Here is a 14,848-nt window from a genome sequence, read left to right as displayed (position 1 = left end):
CGAGCCCTGGTCCAGGAAGATCCCACATGCCGTGGAGCAGCTAAGCCCGTGCTCCACAGCTACTGAGCCTGCACTCTACAGCCCGCGAGCCACAACTACTGAGATCACGTGCCACAACTACTGAAGTCCGTGCACCTAGAGCCCGTGCTCCACAACAAGAGAAGGCAGAGCAATGAGAAGCCCACGCACTGCAACGAAGTGTAGCCCCTGATCGCAGCAACTAGAGAAAGCCTGCGTGCAGGAGCAGAAGACCCAATGCAGCCAAAAATAAAAATAAATAAATTTATTTTAAGAAATAAGCTCTCCATATTAGGATATAATATCATAGGTAAGATTGTGGGAAGAATGCTTAAAGTTATTCAAAGAGCAAGACTTACTTTTTTTTAAACATCTTTATTGGAGTATAATTGCTTTACAACGGTTAGTTTCTGCTTTATAACAGAGTGAATCAGCTGTACATATACATATATCCCCATATCTCCTCCCTCTTGCGTCTCCCTCCCACCCTCCCTATCCCACCACTCTAGGTGGTCACAAAGCGCCGAGCTGATATCCCTGTGCTATGCGGCTGCTTCCCACTAGCTATCTATTTTACATTTGGTAGTGTATATATGTCCATGCCACTCTCTCACTTTGTCCCAGCTTACCCTTCCCGCCCCCTGTGTCCTCAAGTCCATTCTCTACGTCTGCATCTGCCATCTGCGTCTTTAGAGCAAGACTATTTTCACACATCCTCAAAAGTTTCAGAAGCCCTAATTACCTGATGTGCTAATGACAAATCATTATTATCTATTCATTAAAGCAAGCCCTATGAGAACCACTAATGTGATTTAAATTCTTTAAAAATAATGAAGTTGCATTCTTTAGAAATAGTCTAAGATTTCTTTCCTTCTTCAAACTGAATTAATTTGAAATACTGCTGTGTTTTTTGGTTTTGCTTTTTGTTTGTTTTGTTGTTGTTACCAAATCTGATGACCTTCGTAGCAAATGGGCAACAGACAATGAAAATCTTTACATTCATTGTGCTGCAATGTTATAACATCAGTCAGGAGGACATTGGTCTTTCACGTGCTCTAACATTAAAAGCAAAGAATTAAAATCATTTACACAGGCAATTGAACTGAATAGGGGCTGGAAATTGTGGCTCTCTTCTTTTGTCCACTTACCCCTTTTTGCAAAGGAGTTTCTTTGTGCTTCATTGGGGACCAGGTAACATGGAACCCCAGTGGTGACGTAAGAGTGAGCTCACAAGATCAGGAAGAAAGATGCTCAGGAAGTCACTTAAGTAAATGTTGTGGTGGAAATTGGAACGTCAGCAAATCTTAAGGCAATATTACTGTTCATGGACTATAGTCAGATGTACCCAGGTTCAAGCCTGGCTCTACTACTTACTAGCCTTGTGATCAAGGCTAATAAGTAGTAGCCTTACTTCCTCTCTCTAAGCCTCAGTTTCTTCACCTCTAAAATGGGGATTAAATAGGACTGCATCAAAAGGTTGTTGTGAAGAATAAAAGAGAGAATGTATTTTGGAGCACAAAACACAGCCCCTGGCACACAGTAAGCACACAGTACAGGTAGCTCAACCAAGAGGTCTGGGCAGTAGACTAGGGGTAACAGGGTTCAAAGGGGGTTCAGAACAGGTGGTCACCGCACTGAGCTCTGACAGCCATTGCTTCTGCAAAGGCCCTGGACTTTAAAAGCCTCTTTTCTTAGGCCATCCAGTACTCTCCAGATCAACTGATCTCTTGGCGCAGACACTCTGAGCATTAGGGACCCACCTGATTAAGGGGATGGTTGATTTCTTTGAGACAGAACAAAGCTACATCAGTGCTCATGTCTGAATACAAGTCTTATCTTTCAGACAGTGCAGGTAACAGAAACTTGGCCAGACTAGAGTCCAAATTTCACCTCTGTTGGTTCCTGTATGGCCTCAGCCAAATCACTTAGCTTCTCTGAGCCTTAGTTTCCTCATCTCTGAGTTAATGATTATACCCACTTGCAGACAACAAGGCATCTAAAGGGTGTCACAGGGCGGGTGCTTCAGTGATGCCTGGTATTCTCCTGACACACTTAAAGCCCATCAGAGAACGTTTACATCCAGGGGAATTTTACTAGAACGGGTTCTAAGTTTCACTATCCGGCCTTGAAATGAGGTCCAGGTCTCTTCTTCATCTGAGTTTTTACATACTCCCTAACAGATTGGGCAGAAGACCTGTATAGCAGCTTACACAAAGCCACAAACTTGGACTGACTTCTCATTTATTTGGTGATGGAGTCTTAAGTATCTGCCACTCTGATTCAGTTCTTGACTTGATAATACTCTTCAGTTTGAAAGAACCATCCCTAACTGGAAATGACCCAATCTGAGACTGGTAGGGACCCACCCATCCAGTGAACTGAATCAAAACTCTTCTCTGCCAGGACATCAAACTGTATTTATTTGTGTTGGGGGATAATGGCCTCTTGACATTGCCAGCCTGGACCTGCCTCCTGGACTCTTATCCCACCCACCCACAGAAATATGCGCACCACCTCCTTAGGGATGGTCCCCTCCAAGTGCTTGATAAGTCCAATATTTGTTCATGGTCTCAAACATAAGTGTGGTCTTTAAAAAGGGATGCAGTGATATTTTTATGAGTGTTTAATATGGTTTCTCTTGCCTTTTCCAGGGAAAACAGAAGCCTATTTGGAAGCCATTAGAAAAAATATTGAATGGTTGAAGAAACACAACAAAAAAGAAAATAAAGAAGGTAAGGAATTAGTGTTGTTATAAATTGCAAAGTTCTCCAATTTGTCAGGAGCTCTTATTTTTTATTTTTTTATTTTATTTTATTTTGGCCGAGCAGCTTGTGGGATCTTAGTTCCCCGACCAGGGATTGAACCCCAGCCCACAGCAGTGAAAGCATGGAGTCCTAACCACTAGACTGCCAGGGAATTCCCAAGAGCTCTTAGGAAAGATTCCCACAATTGGGCTTCCGTGGTGGCACAGTGGTTGAGAGTCCGCCTGCCGATGCAGGGTACACGGGTTCGTGCCCCGGTCTGGGAAGATCCCACATGCTGCGGAGCCGCTGAGCCCATGAGCCATGGCCACTGAGCCTGCGCGTCCGGAGCCTGTGCTCCGCAATGGGAGAGGCCACAACAGTGAGAGGCCCGCGTACCACAAAAAAAAAAAAAAAAAAAAAAGATTCCCACAATCAAATTAGGCTAACGTCCCCTCTCGGGGCCCAAAAGACTCTAGGTGCTTCTCAGATGCAGAAGGGAATAGACCTCCATTTCTCTTATTTTTCAAATCAGCCTTTCAGGCAAAGGCATTTTCTTTTCTTTTCCATTTTATTATAAAAAATGTCGAACAGGAGCAGAGAACAGTATAATGAATTACCATGCATCCATCACCCACCTTCAATAATTATCAACATTTTGCCAATCTTGTTTTGTGTACCCACCCGCCCCCCTTCTCTTGGAGTATCTTAAACAAAGACGTTTCCTGAGCACGTATTAGGTGCACCCTGCAGTCACGAAGGTAGTCGCTCACTTAGTTAAAACAAAACACAGAACCAGACTCCGTTCTGAGTGTAAGAGATGTGAAGGACCATAAGATGCAGCCCCTCACCACCTGCCAGGTTGCTCACACCATCAATAAACCTCCGGTGGGCACTGCTCAGGGCTAACACAGATAACATGGTGGTGCAAAGGAGGTGAGAGGAGGGGGCACATCTCCTTATATTGGGAGAAAGAGCTGCAGGAAAGCCTTTGCTGGAAAGGCAAGGAAGAATTTACGTACGAGTGAGGAGAGATAGAGGCAGAGGGAACACTCGTGCAAAGACATGAAGGGACAAAACAGAGTGATGCATTACAGGAACTGCAGCCAGTTTTTCAGGAGCACTGAGGTCTGCAGACAGGGCTGGGGAGGTGGGCAGCGGCCAAGTCAGGAGGAGGCTTGTGCACCCTGCAAAGGAGGTTAATTTTAGCCCAAGGGCTTAAAATTAGGGCTTAATTAGGTTAAGGACTGAGAAATCTCTCTGGCAGCAGTATGGTTACAGATTGAAAAAATAAAACCCCAGGGCTTCTCTGGTGCCGCAGTGGTTGAGAGTCCGCCTGCTGATGCAGGGGACACAGGTTCATGCCCTGGTCCGGGAAGATCCCACATGCCGCAGAGCGGCTGGGCCTGTAAGCCACGGCCGCTGAGCCTACACGTCCGGAGCCTGTGCTCTGCAACAGGAGAGGCCACAGCAGTGAGAGGCCCGCGTACAGCAAAAAAATAAAAATAAGAATAAAAAAAAAATAAAACCCCAGAAGCCAGGTGAGAGATAGGAAGTAAGGATCTGGAGCAGATGTAATGCGGCTTAAACCAAGGCAAAGCAGAAGAAATAAAGAAGAAGGGAGAGGCTCAAGAGCTATGTGGAGAGAGGATTCTAGTATGATTCCCAGGTGTCTGGCCAGAGCAGTTGCGAAGTGATGCTTTTAAAATGAGATTAGCATTGCTTTTCAAACTTGAAAATTCATTCAAATCACCTTTGGAGCTTCCAAATATCCTAATGCCCACAAGACCACTAAATCAAACTTGAGGGGCAGGACCCAGGCATCAGTATTTTTTAAACTTTCATGATTCCACTGTGCAACCAAGTTTGAAAACCAATGAGATAGAACACAGTGGGAGCAAGAGGTATGTATTTTCAGCACCCCTTTAGCCTGTGATCATACAAGTTGAGTGAGATGGAAACAATTATCAGGTCTTCACACACACTTTATTTGGTTCAAAATGATACGAATTTCTGCGCTATCAGCTCCATTAAAGTTCACATGAACCATATTTCATCAAATCTGTCATTGACTGAAAAATGCACCATTGTTTCATGTACCACTACAGAAGAAAAATTAGAACATGCCATCAATTATGGCAAAGGCTTTAAACATTTTTTAAAGTTTATCTTAGAATCAGTGTAATACCGTATGTACCAAAATACATTCTGAAACCAATGTAAATTGTAGGGACCAACCATTTAGAGTATTTATGTTATTTCTTTCACTTACTAACACATGAATCTGACTCCTGGTCCTAATCTGCAACATCCTGCAATTCAGTCTTCCATTTCCAGAAACGACCAACCTAGTAAATCATGGAACCCTAGTGCATGCATATTGAAGGCTCTGTGAGCAAGCTTCCGAATGACAGTGGTGGGTATGAGGCTCCCTTCTGCCTCCAGGAAGTGAGGGTGACATGCAGTTCACCCTTCTGAAGGCAGAAACAGAGAGCTCTTCTTCCACTGCCTTCGTATGTGCTCTGCCTGACTTGGGCAATCTCTCAAAGCCTGTGGGGACCCAGTCCTAGAACCATACAGCTTCTGCAGCTGTGGGAGCAGGAAGTCTTACTATTAGTTCTGACCTTCCTTAACCTCTGCAGATGCCCTTTGCTTGACAGGGGCCTGGGTGACCTGAATCTCCTTCCCAAATCCAGGAAAGGGAAGTCCATGTGATGTGACAGTGAGGAAGATGATGAAATCTTATGGAGCCTTAAAAAGAAAGTTTGTACTTTTAGAAAAGTGAATTACAGCCCTTATCTCTTTTGAGCCTTACAGCCTTCAAACCTCCTTTAAGTAGCAAGTTAGCTACTCCTAGTGTACTCTAACAGCCAGCTAGGGCAGAGCTGGGATGGACTCCAATGGCCTTTCCTCTGCACCGTGCCAGTTTTCCCATGGCACACAGTGACAGCCATGCCATCAAGAGACCATTTTTCCATTTCAAAAGAAAGCCAAATATTTTCCCGTTTGTCCATTCAAATCACCTGGACCACTTCACAGCTGTTTGGGGGAGTCTGCCTTTTGTCCCACTAAAGATATTGACCCAGAACCGATTCTGAAGAACCAGTGATGATTAAAAGGTGTCTCTTGGGCTTCCCTGGTGACGCAGTGGTTGAGAGTCCGCCTGCCGATGCAGGGGACATGGGTTCGTGCCCCGGTCCGGGAAGATCCCACATGCCGCGGAGCGGCTGGGCCCGTGAGCCATGGCCACTGAGCCTGCGCGTCCGGAGCCTGTGCTCCGCAACGGGAGAGGCCACAACAGTGAGAGGCCCGCGTACCGCAAAAAAAAAAAAAAAAAAAAAAAAAAGTGCCTCTTTGTGCCCTACGAGTCAGTCAGAAATCAGCTCGGGAGGTGCACACAGAATGTACACTCAGCTTGATTCTCTAACTCGCGCCTGAGAGAAAGGGAAAGTCAACAACCAAAACAAAACTGCGCCTTCAAACACTTATTGAATGTTCTGCACGTATTAGATGCTTCACATTCACTACCTCAAGGCCGTAGAGTGATCAAGGCAGTGACTACAGACAGACCTGAATTCAGAACCTGACTCTATTATGACCGGAGCAAGTGACTTACCTCCTCTGTCCTGTTTCTTCATCTCTGAAACGGCGACAGTAATGCTTTCCTCATGGGGTTTTGTGAGGAGCAAATAAGATGATGGCTGTAAAGTGTCCAGGGCTGGGAGTTCTCACTTCAATCCTCATGGCCGAGCCCAAACTGAAAGGAGCAAATGCCCTCCTGGGTGGAGAAGAAACAATCTCTCTCTGGGCCTCAGCTCACCACGGTATGATAAACACCTGGTGCTTGTACAGAGGTCCTTCAAGTCTGGTTTTCCTTTCATGCAGGGGCTTAAAGATGCCCGAGTGACCCAGGTTCAGCTTCTACTCAGGGTAGCTAAAGGTGGCCATAGAATGCTCTGAGCTTTTGTATCCCCCTCTCTCCTTTCTCCTCCATAGGATGTATTGTATGCAGCCACTAAAAATGGTGTTTCTGAGGAATATCAATGCTCACTGTGTAAACTGAGTGAAAGGAATTAGGTATAAGGTTGAATGTACGCTGTGATCATAACTGTGTTGAGAAAGATACATCCAAAAGCTAAAAGGAAACAGAACAAAATATCCACTCTGGTTATCAATGATTAATAGAATTCAGGTGATTTCAATTTTATTTTCATGTTTCTGTATTTTCCATATTTTAAAACAATAAGCATATAACACTTAAAGAATTAAGGGAAGATGTGGGTTTTTTTTTCAAGCCTTCAGAAAGATGCCACCAGCCCCCTCCTTACTTGGTTGAGGATCTCTTGGTTTTTTGTGGACGGTTCAATGGTTTACCTAACTTTTTTGTTTAAGTCGGACAGAGGAACCACAAAGAGGTTATGGTTTCGTTTTTCACTCCATGCATGTAATTCAAACAACATGAAAATCAAGGTAATTCTTAATGCGGAAAAAAAAGTGGGTTGTCATGGCAACATGGGCTTAACCAGTGTAACAAGTTCAAGTCAGAACACCTGGTTCTGATTATAACTTTTATATATATATAACTTTTACTAGCGGCGTGACCTTGAATAAGGCACTTAAGCTTTAGGGTCTTGTAACCCCAAGTGTGTTTCCTGAGCCAGCAGCATCAACATCTCCTGGACCTTGTTTAAAATGCAGAATCTGGGGCACCACCTCAGGCCTACTGAATACACATTTGCAACTTTCCAAAAGCCCCAGGTGATTGGTATAAATATTAAAGTCTGCCAAGGCCTGGTTTATGAGCCTGTTCCCTCTCTGGTCAAATGAGAGCTGTTCTCCCCATCTGAACACCTCGAAAAGTTGTGATGAAGAGCAGGTGGGATAACATAATGCGTGTAAACATGATTTGAAGCTGCAAACTACAGCACAAATGCCAAGAACTAAAATGCCTTCCAACGTGAAAGACAGGGCATGGTAATGATGTTCTACAAAATGCTTCTTCGTTAATGGTAATCACTGTAATGGGCTGTGCTTTCCTTATCTTTGCTCATGATACTCTAATGATATTTTCCAGATTATGACCTTTCAAAGATGAAGGACTTCATCAACCAACAAGCTGATGCTTATGTGGAGAAAGGCATCCTTGATAAAGAAGAAGCCGACGCCATTAAGCGTATTTACAGCACCCTGTAAAAATGGCAAATGACCCAAGAGTCTTTTAACTGTTTCAGGAAACATAGTGTAGCTTAAAACACTTCTAATTCTGTGATTAAAGTTATTTTGACCCAAGGATTATTAGAAAGTGCTGAATTTACAGTAGTTAATCTGTTAGAAGTGGTTAAAACATAGCTTTCTTGCCATAAAACTATCCAAAAAGTAAAGTTGTATGTAAGCTGAGATTTTGTATATAGAATCCTTATTTCCTTATAGATATACATTTTATAAGCAGATCTATGTTGCTTTGGAAAAGCCTGTAATGGACTGAACTTAAAACAACCCTCATCCCACTGTGTCACACATATAAGCACCCCCTGAAGAATTAGGGGGTTCTGTTTTCAAGGCATGCCGGGTACCAAAGCACCTCGTAGGATATCTCTGTTATAAGATGTCATTTCCATACCTCTTCCCTTTTGGGAGTTTAAATAAATTCACATTTCCTCATAGCCTCTATAGCTTAAAGTACAGCCATCTGCTTTTTTGCCTGCTCCTGCTGGCTCTTTATCAGGCCCAATGGCACAGAAAGGAACCTGAAAAATGGGCATAGGATTTGCTGGATTTATTAACAATTCCCCCCCACTCTCAACATTTTCTATTAGTGAGTTTTCAGACATTGAGTTTTTCTCTTAAGAGGGATACTACCTATGTACTTTCCAAGACAAGTGAGGTCATAAATGCTACATAAAGCAAGATAAAAATTGATGCCAGGTCTGAGTTACCTAAACGGAATTTGATCCAAGCCAAGGTTTCTCAACAGAGAGCAAGAGGGCCAGGAAGTAGGGTAGATATAGAGATAAAAATCATTCCCTCCCCTGTGAACCAAAGCTTGTAGATGAGTTCCCCTAGAGGACAAGGTTAAAGAATGTCAGATCCCTGCAACCCCTCTTCCTCAGCCACCACCACCAACACAGTCCTGGAAACAACACACAGTGACCCAAGGTCCTCCGGAAATGTTAATGCTTTGAAAATGTATTATTCAGTATAAATTAAGTACATAAATATTTTTCTACACATTTCAGTTGAAAATCATAAAAATAACTTAATACTATGTATATCAGCTGGCACTACTTCAGATGGCTTCTGACACCTGTCTTGAACGTCCCTACCTCATATTCAGTTTTTGGTGAGGACCGGGGAACATACAGGAAAGCTACAAGAGGCTGTTTTCACAGGGAGGAGACCACTGCTGCTCTTCCCTACTCTCTCTAGAATTGCAAAAACAAAAACCACAGCCTGACACACACAGAAACAAAACTCAGTATGTTCTAGAGAAGCCAATACACGTTGGTGAATGGTGAGAGGGAACTAAAAACGTCTTTGCCGGAACTATACTTGCCAAAGCACAATGAGTCAGACTGTTTGCATGAGTCATCTTTGATAACATGGCTGACTCGACTTCATCATGGCCTGTAGTCCAAACACGCTGCTTCTGCATTACAGAGAATTAGATGATTATGACTCAAGCATTTTATCCATTCACTTTTCTATAGTTTATCTAAATATGCAGTATTTTTAAAAATAAGACATTTACTAAGGGAGTTCATTGTAGCTTTCAGAGCACATTGACATTCCTCAGCTCCTACTAATAAGCAGGACAGAGGGAGCTCTTCCGTCCTGTTTCATACATGAGGTTCACAAAAAGAGCACTGGGGGCTTCCCTGGTGGCGCAGTGGTTGAGAGTCTGCCTGCCGATGCAGGGGACGCGGGTTCGTGCCCCGGCCCGGGAGGATCCCACGTGCCGCGGAGCGGCTGGGCCCGTGAGCCATGGCCGCTGAGCCTGCGCGTCCGGAGCCGGTGCTCCACAACGGGAGAGGCCACAACAGTGAGAGGCCCGCGTACCACAAAAAAAAAAAAAAAAAAAGAGCACTGGACATGCTCAAACTCTGATGGCCAAGAAGTGGTAAAGCCAGGATTAGAACCCAGGTGCTTGTCTTAGTTCCCTCATCCACAGCACTTCCGTGTGCAAGGCAGCGACTAAAGAACTCTAGTCCAGGACGTTTCAACTGTGGTCTCAGTGAAATCAGTTTTTAGTAACTTGAAGATGAGGGAAGAGATGTTTTGGCTAGGAATTGCTAAGAGAGACCTTAGGCAAAAATAAAAGACTCAGAAAAATGTTTTTGAGATTGTGGTCTTCATTTCAAATTTGAACTTATGTCTTTTGGATAGTGTTTTTGGATTTGTGTCTTTTGCATTACTCTCAAATTTCAGATTATTTTATGTTAAATAGCATAAAAACTATTAGCATTAAAAAAAAAATCCCTGGACTTTTTTTTAGAGACCTTGACCTTTTCTTACATACACAACTGTTTCCCTTCCTTTATTTTTTTCTTTTAGCTTTCTGCTTTTCCAACGACCTCCCCATAGTTCAGGTAGCGATGGATACAAGAAAATAGCAAAGCATGACAAGGAGATCACCCTATAGCAAAGATGATAATAACGTTAGGAAAAAGAAACATGAGAAATAAAAACAGAGGTTATCATGAGAAAAAATAATGAGGAAAAAACCCCAAAATACAAGGGATTGTGGACGTTATGAACAAACAAGAAATTCAAGACATGGGCAAACAGCTACTGTTTTCCCATTCATGTCCCTGTTAGTCTCAAGGGGTGGATATATGCAGTTCTGGTTCAACAAGTTCTGCTGCACCAACATCTAAGGGCACTTGTTTCCTGCTTAATGGAAGACTTGGAGGAGCAAGGCAGGGAGAAGATAATGAGGAAAAAGAAAAGGGAGAAGAGAAGGGAAACAAGGTCCTTCTTGCCCCACAGAACGCAGACTCCTTTTGGGATGTTGGTGAGGGATAAATACAAGGAATTTTTGTGGAAGCTTAAAGATTTATTTAACCTGATACTTGAATAGAAATGGAGATCAAAAAAATTTAATTGCAAATAATACATTTCTTAAACTTTACTGCTGTAACCTGTACATATAAAAAACTAAGACAAATTATGTGAATAAAAACCTAACCCTTCCATTCAAATGAGCATTTGACTGTAAAATGCTGTAAAACATTCTATAAAGTGACTTATCAATGAAATCTAAGCTAAAATTCACCAGTGTGTCCAGTCATGGTGTTGTTTACTTCTTCTTTTGATATACTCCATATTTTCACTATATCTGAAACACACCAAGTCAGATATTATTTAAATGCAAAGGTTACTAGTAATTGCAATGTATTTGCTTTTAGATTATTGAAACCTTTTTCAAAACTACAGTAATAATAATAAAGACCATTAAAGTAGAGGAGAAGCTGTCACCATTTAAAACTATAATTTAAAAATCAATTTAATATTCCCATTTGTTGAAAAAAACTGAAGACTAAAATATGAAAACATAGTTTATTTTCTCATTCAGACTTCTGGAGTTTATTTTTACAAAATAGCAGACAAAATTTGTTTCTTTATAGTAATACAGAATATGTAATACATATCGAAATATATATATATATATAGCACTTAAGTTATAAACACATAGCAAAATCAGCATCACTTAAACAGCAACCATGTTTTTCACATAATTAGGATTTCTCAGGAAATAAACATTTTTACCTTGAATATGTAAACAGTCTTTGTGGCTTTATGTCAACTAGTATTTACAAAAGCTAGTCTAAAAACTACCACCGCTTGCAAAAGTGATGAGCTTTAAGATACAATTTTGCTGTCATGCCATAATAAAGACTGAAAATCATAGAAAGCCAGAGGGAGCTAGTCACTTCATTGCAATTGCTGTAGGTGGAACTACTTAATTGTGATTTAAAGATGTATGCTATGAGAATCCAAAAGGGATGCTTTTGAATCATCAGTTGTTGGTTTCTTTATGATCTAACCATCTCTTAACCCAGGTTAGATTGTGCCCCCTGATCATCTAACTGTGATAGAGGGAAGCTGCAAAGAGACTTTCTTCATCTCTGAAAAAAAGAAACACAGCATAAATCAGTGTTTAAAAACTGTACTCAGAAAACTAACACACATATTCATTATACAACTTAATATCCACTTGCCAAAGAAGGGCAGGAGTTATATCAACTTATAATATCATGCATGCCTTGAAAGTTGTACAAAATGCAAACACTCACTAAGGAATATTTCATTGTCCCCATTTTACTGGTGTCTCAGTTATTGGAATAAAGAATGGTACTTGTTATATATTTGTATTTCTTTATATTATATAAGTTTATATTAAATTATAAATTAATTATATTCATATTTATATTTGTCTACATTTTTAATATTCTACCTCTTTCTCAAAAGGATTTGAGGTACCTACAACAAAAGGCATACATATACTATGAATAAAATAGAAATTAAAAATCACGACTAAGGAAAGGAGAAGGATACAAATATATTAACCATCAGCAATATTGTAGTAGTTGAACTGAGGACCAGTTTTGGCTGCAAGCTTCCTGGTAGCCAGGGCAAAAAAGAAAACACAATAGGTTGTGCCATTCTTGGAATGATAAAGGAAGAAGGAAACCAATTCTATAGGAGAAAGTTTTGCCCTAGTACCAAATTAAAGAACAAAGAAAAAAAGCTCACATGAGATCTTATATAGGAAACACCTGGTAACAAGTAATAAATGTCTTTGGCAAGTTTTATAAAGAACAGTATTTTACAAGTAATCTATAGGGCACTGCTTCCTCTGACGGTGTCAACTAGATGTCTACTTGGATGCTCTCCAGAACTACTAGCTGGACAGTTATGCTATTAAAGCAAAGAAGTAAACTTTTTATACGAAGTAACAAAAACAAAAGCATTGCAACAGATAAAGCTTTATGCAGAATGCAGTAGCTCTGTTTAGACTTTATACATTAAAAATGCCTGTCTAGGGCTTCCCTGGTGGCGCAGTGGTTGAGAGTCCGCCGGCCGATGCAGGGGACACGGGTTTGTGCCCCGGTCCGGGAAGATCCCACATGCTGCGGAGCGGCTGGGCCCGTGAGCCATGGCCGCTGAGCCTGCGCGTCCGGAGCCTGTGCTCCGCAACGGGAGAGGCCGCGGCAGTGAGAGGCCCGCGTACCGCCAAAAAAAAAAGCCCGTCTAGAATGAAAATCTAGCTTTTAAAGCAAAAAAAGAAAAGAGAATTTGACCAAGCAAGGACATCTTAAGAGTAGTTTGTTCAGCCTCTGACATTTTTCCAGCATATTTTTACCTGCTCTCTTCCTTCAGTTTCTTGGCTGCCTGTGTTGATAACTTAATCTGCAAGTCCAGCCTTTGCAGGAAATCTCTGGCTGACACTTCCTCGGGCTGCATGGGCTGAGCATCAGATTCTTGAGGACTGGGAGAGGAAAGGTCTTCCCCAGCCGCTACCAGGTCTTCTTCATGAGAAAAACTATCAACAGTTTCATTTTCTGGAGAATCTATTGAGTTAAGTCCATTAAACAGCAAAGGCTTCTCTGATATAACTGGGATGTTCAAAGTTTTCTTCAGAAATATACAATCATTGGTAAACAGTTTATTTGCCCTTTTAATTTGCTCCATCTAAAATATTTTAAAAAAGCAACAGAGTTACATATAAATAAATCCAAGAGTAGGGTTTATTATACAACACAAAATAAAAATATTCATAAGCAAAATGTGTGCAATGCTATCTCTGGATCTGAAATTCTTAATTCGGGGTTAGTCACCTCTCCAGATACCCCCAGTTATTTCAAGAGGTGCCAGAAAATTCTCTTTCACAATTTTATAAGAAGAAAGACTAGTTTTTCCCCTGCTATATTATTTCCCCTACAAGGCAGCTTTTACCAAGCAGCCTTAAATCCCTGAAGTTAAAAAATGTAGAATATTTAGCACTTATTTAATACACTTCAATCCTATTTTAACATTTCTATTATCTGATTTAAAAAAACAAAATTCTTAGTGCTGTGATTTTCCTTATGGAGTGCTTCCCATCTCTAGAATTGTGTTTGGTAAATTTAATGGATACAGGAGGTGGTAAAGAAAAAAGTACAACGAGAATTAGGAAGAATGGTGTAGGCTGGGGCTGCAGTCATTAAGAAAGCCCTCACGGAGAAGGTGGGGTTCTGATTTTGATTCTTTTGACGTTAGATGGACCTTGAAGAATGGGCAGAAGTGGGACAGGTAAGGAAAACAGGTAGGGAGCACTTTACATAGAGTATCTTATTTTTTCTACCTTACAGATTAGGTATTTGAAGATCCACTTTTCAAATAAAAGAAACAAAACTCAAGGAGATTATGTACCATGGAATCATCATACAACTAGCAGATGAAGAAGACAGAATTTAATACAGGTTTCAAAACTTCAAACTCTTTCATACCCTGTGAATTCCTCCAAACCAAAGAAATGGGGATAGCAGGTAGGGGTGAAAGGGGGAATGGAATTTACGTATGTTACCTCATTTAACTTTGCTAACAGAACTGCAAGCTAGATATTATCACCTCCTTTTTACAGATGAAGAAAGGGAGACTCAAGGGAGTTAAGTGGCATGCCTAAGTCCACAAATGTGGGTGAGTGCAGACAGGACTCTTGCAGAGCTGTCGGAGAAATACCTACCCTCATGTTCATCACACCCGACTGTCATGCATCTGCAGACTTCTCCACCCAACTAGCCTGGGAACTTGCACCATGCTAGGTTCTTTACATGCACTGTACCATCTAATTTTCTTGTGAGGTATTGTCACCAAGACAGCTTGGTACAACAGCTAAGCACACAGGCTTGGGAATGTGACAGAGCTAATTTCAAATCCCAGCTCCACCAACACGAACTGTCTGAACATAAGCGTGTTACTTCTCTCATTGAGCCTACTTCCTCATGTGTAAGACAGGTATCATCTACCCTTCACAGGGTTGTTGGAAGGATTAAATGAGAGTTTATACATGTATATGCATAGAGGATATGGATGTAGGTGTAAAGATA

General features: G+C 41.5%; 2 protein-coding genes across 8 annotated transcripts in view; one reads left to right on the top strand and one right to left on the bottom strand.

The window, feature by feature from the left end:
• The window catches only part of SCG3 (secretogranin III), a 38,708-nt gene extending 30,279 nt beyond the window's left edge, over nucleotides 1-8,429 (top strand). Inside the window, exons 11-12 of the mRNA XM_004281676.4 lie at nucleotides 2,670-2,750; nucleotides 7,834-8,429. Of these exons, the coding sequence (XP_004281724.1) occupies nucleotides 2,670-2,750; nucleotides 7,834-7,952 (200 nt within the window). The 3' untranslated portion in view covers nucleotides 7,953-8,429. The remainder of the gene's footprint in view (nucleotides 1-2,669; nucleotides 2,751-7,833) is intronic.
• Nucleotides 8,430-11,301: 2,872 nt separating this feature from the next.
• LYSMD2 (LysM domain containing 2) overlaps nucleotides 11,302-14,848 on the bottom strand; it is a 28,902-nt gene continuing 25,355 nt past the window's right edge. For all 7 annotated transcript variants that reach the window (XM_004281675.3, XM_033409151.2, XM_033409152.2 and 4 more), the window contains 2 exons: nucleotides 13,123-13,451; nucleotides 11,302-11,884 (listed from right to left, as the gene is read on the bottom strand). In XM_004281675.3, coding sequence (XP_004281723.1) covers nucleotides 11,842-11,884; nucleotides 13,123-13,451 — 372 coding nt within the window. In that variant the 3' untranslated portion in view covers nucleotides 11,302-11,841. The remainder of the gene's footprint in view (nucleotides 11,885-13,122; nucleotides 13,452-14,848) is intronic.

Source organism: Orcinus orca, chromosome 2 (assembly GCF_937001465.1).
Source record: "Orcinus orca chromosome 2, mOrcOrc1.1, whole genome shotgun sequence".
Lineage (NCBI taxonomy): Eukaryota > Metazoa > Chordata > Mammalia > Artiodactyla > Delphinidae > Orcinus > Orcinus orca.
The sequence above is the reverse complement of the archived record's forward strand: the minus strand, read 5'-3'. Positions and strand labels throughout refer to the sequence as shown.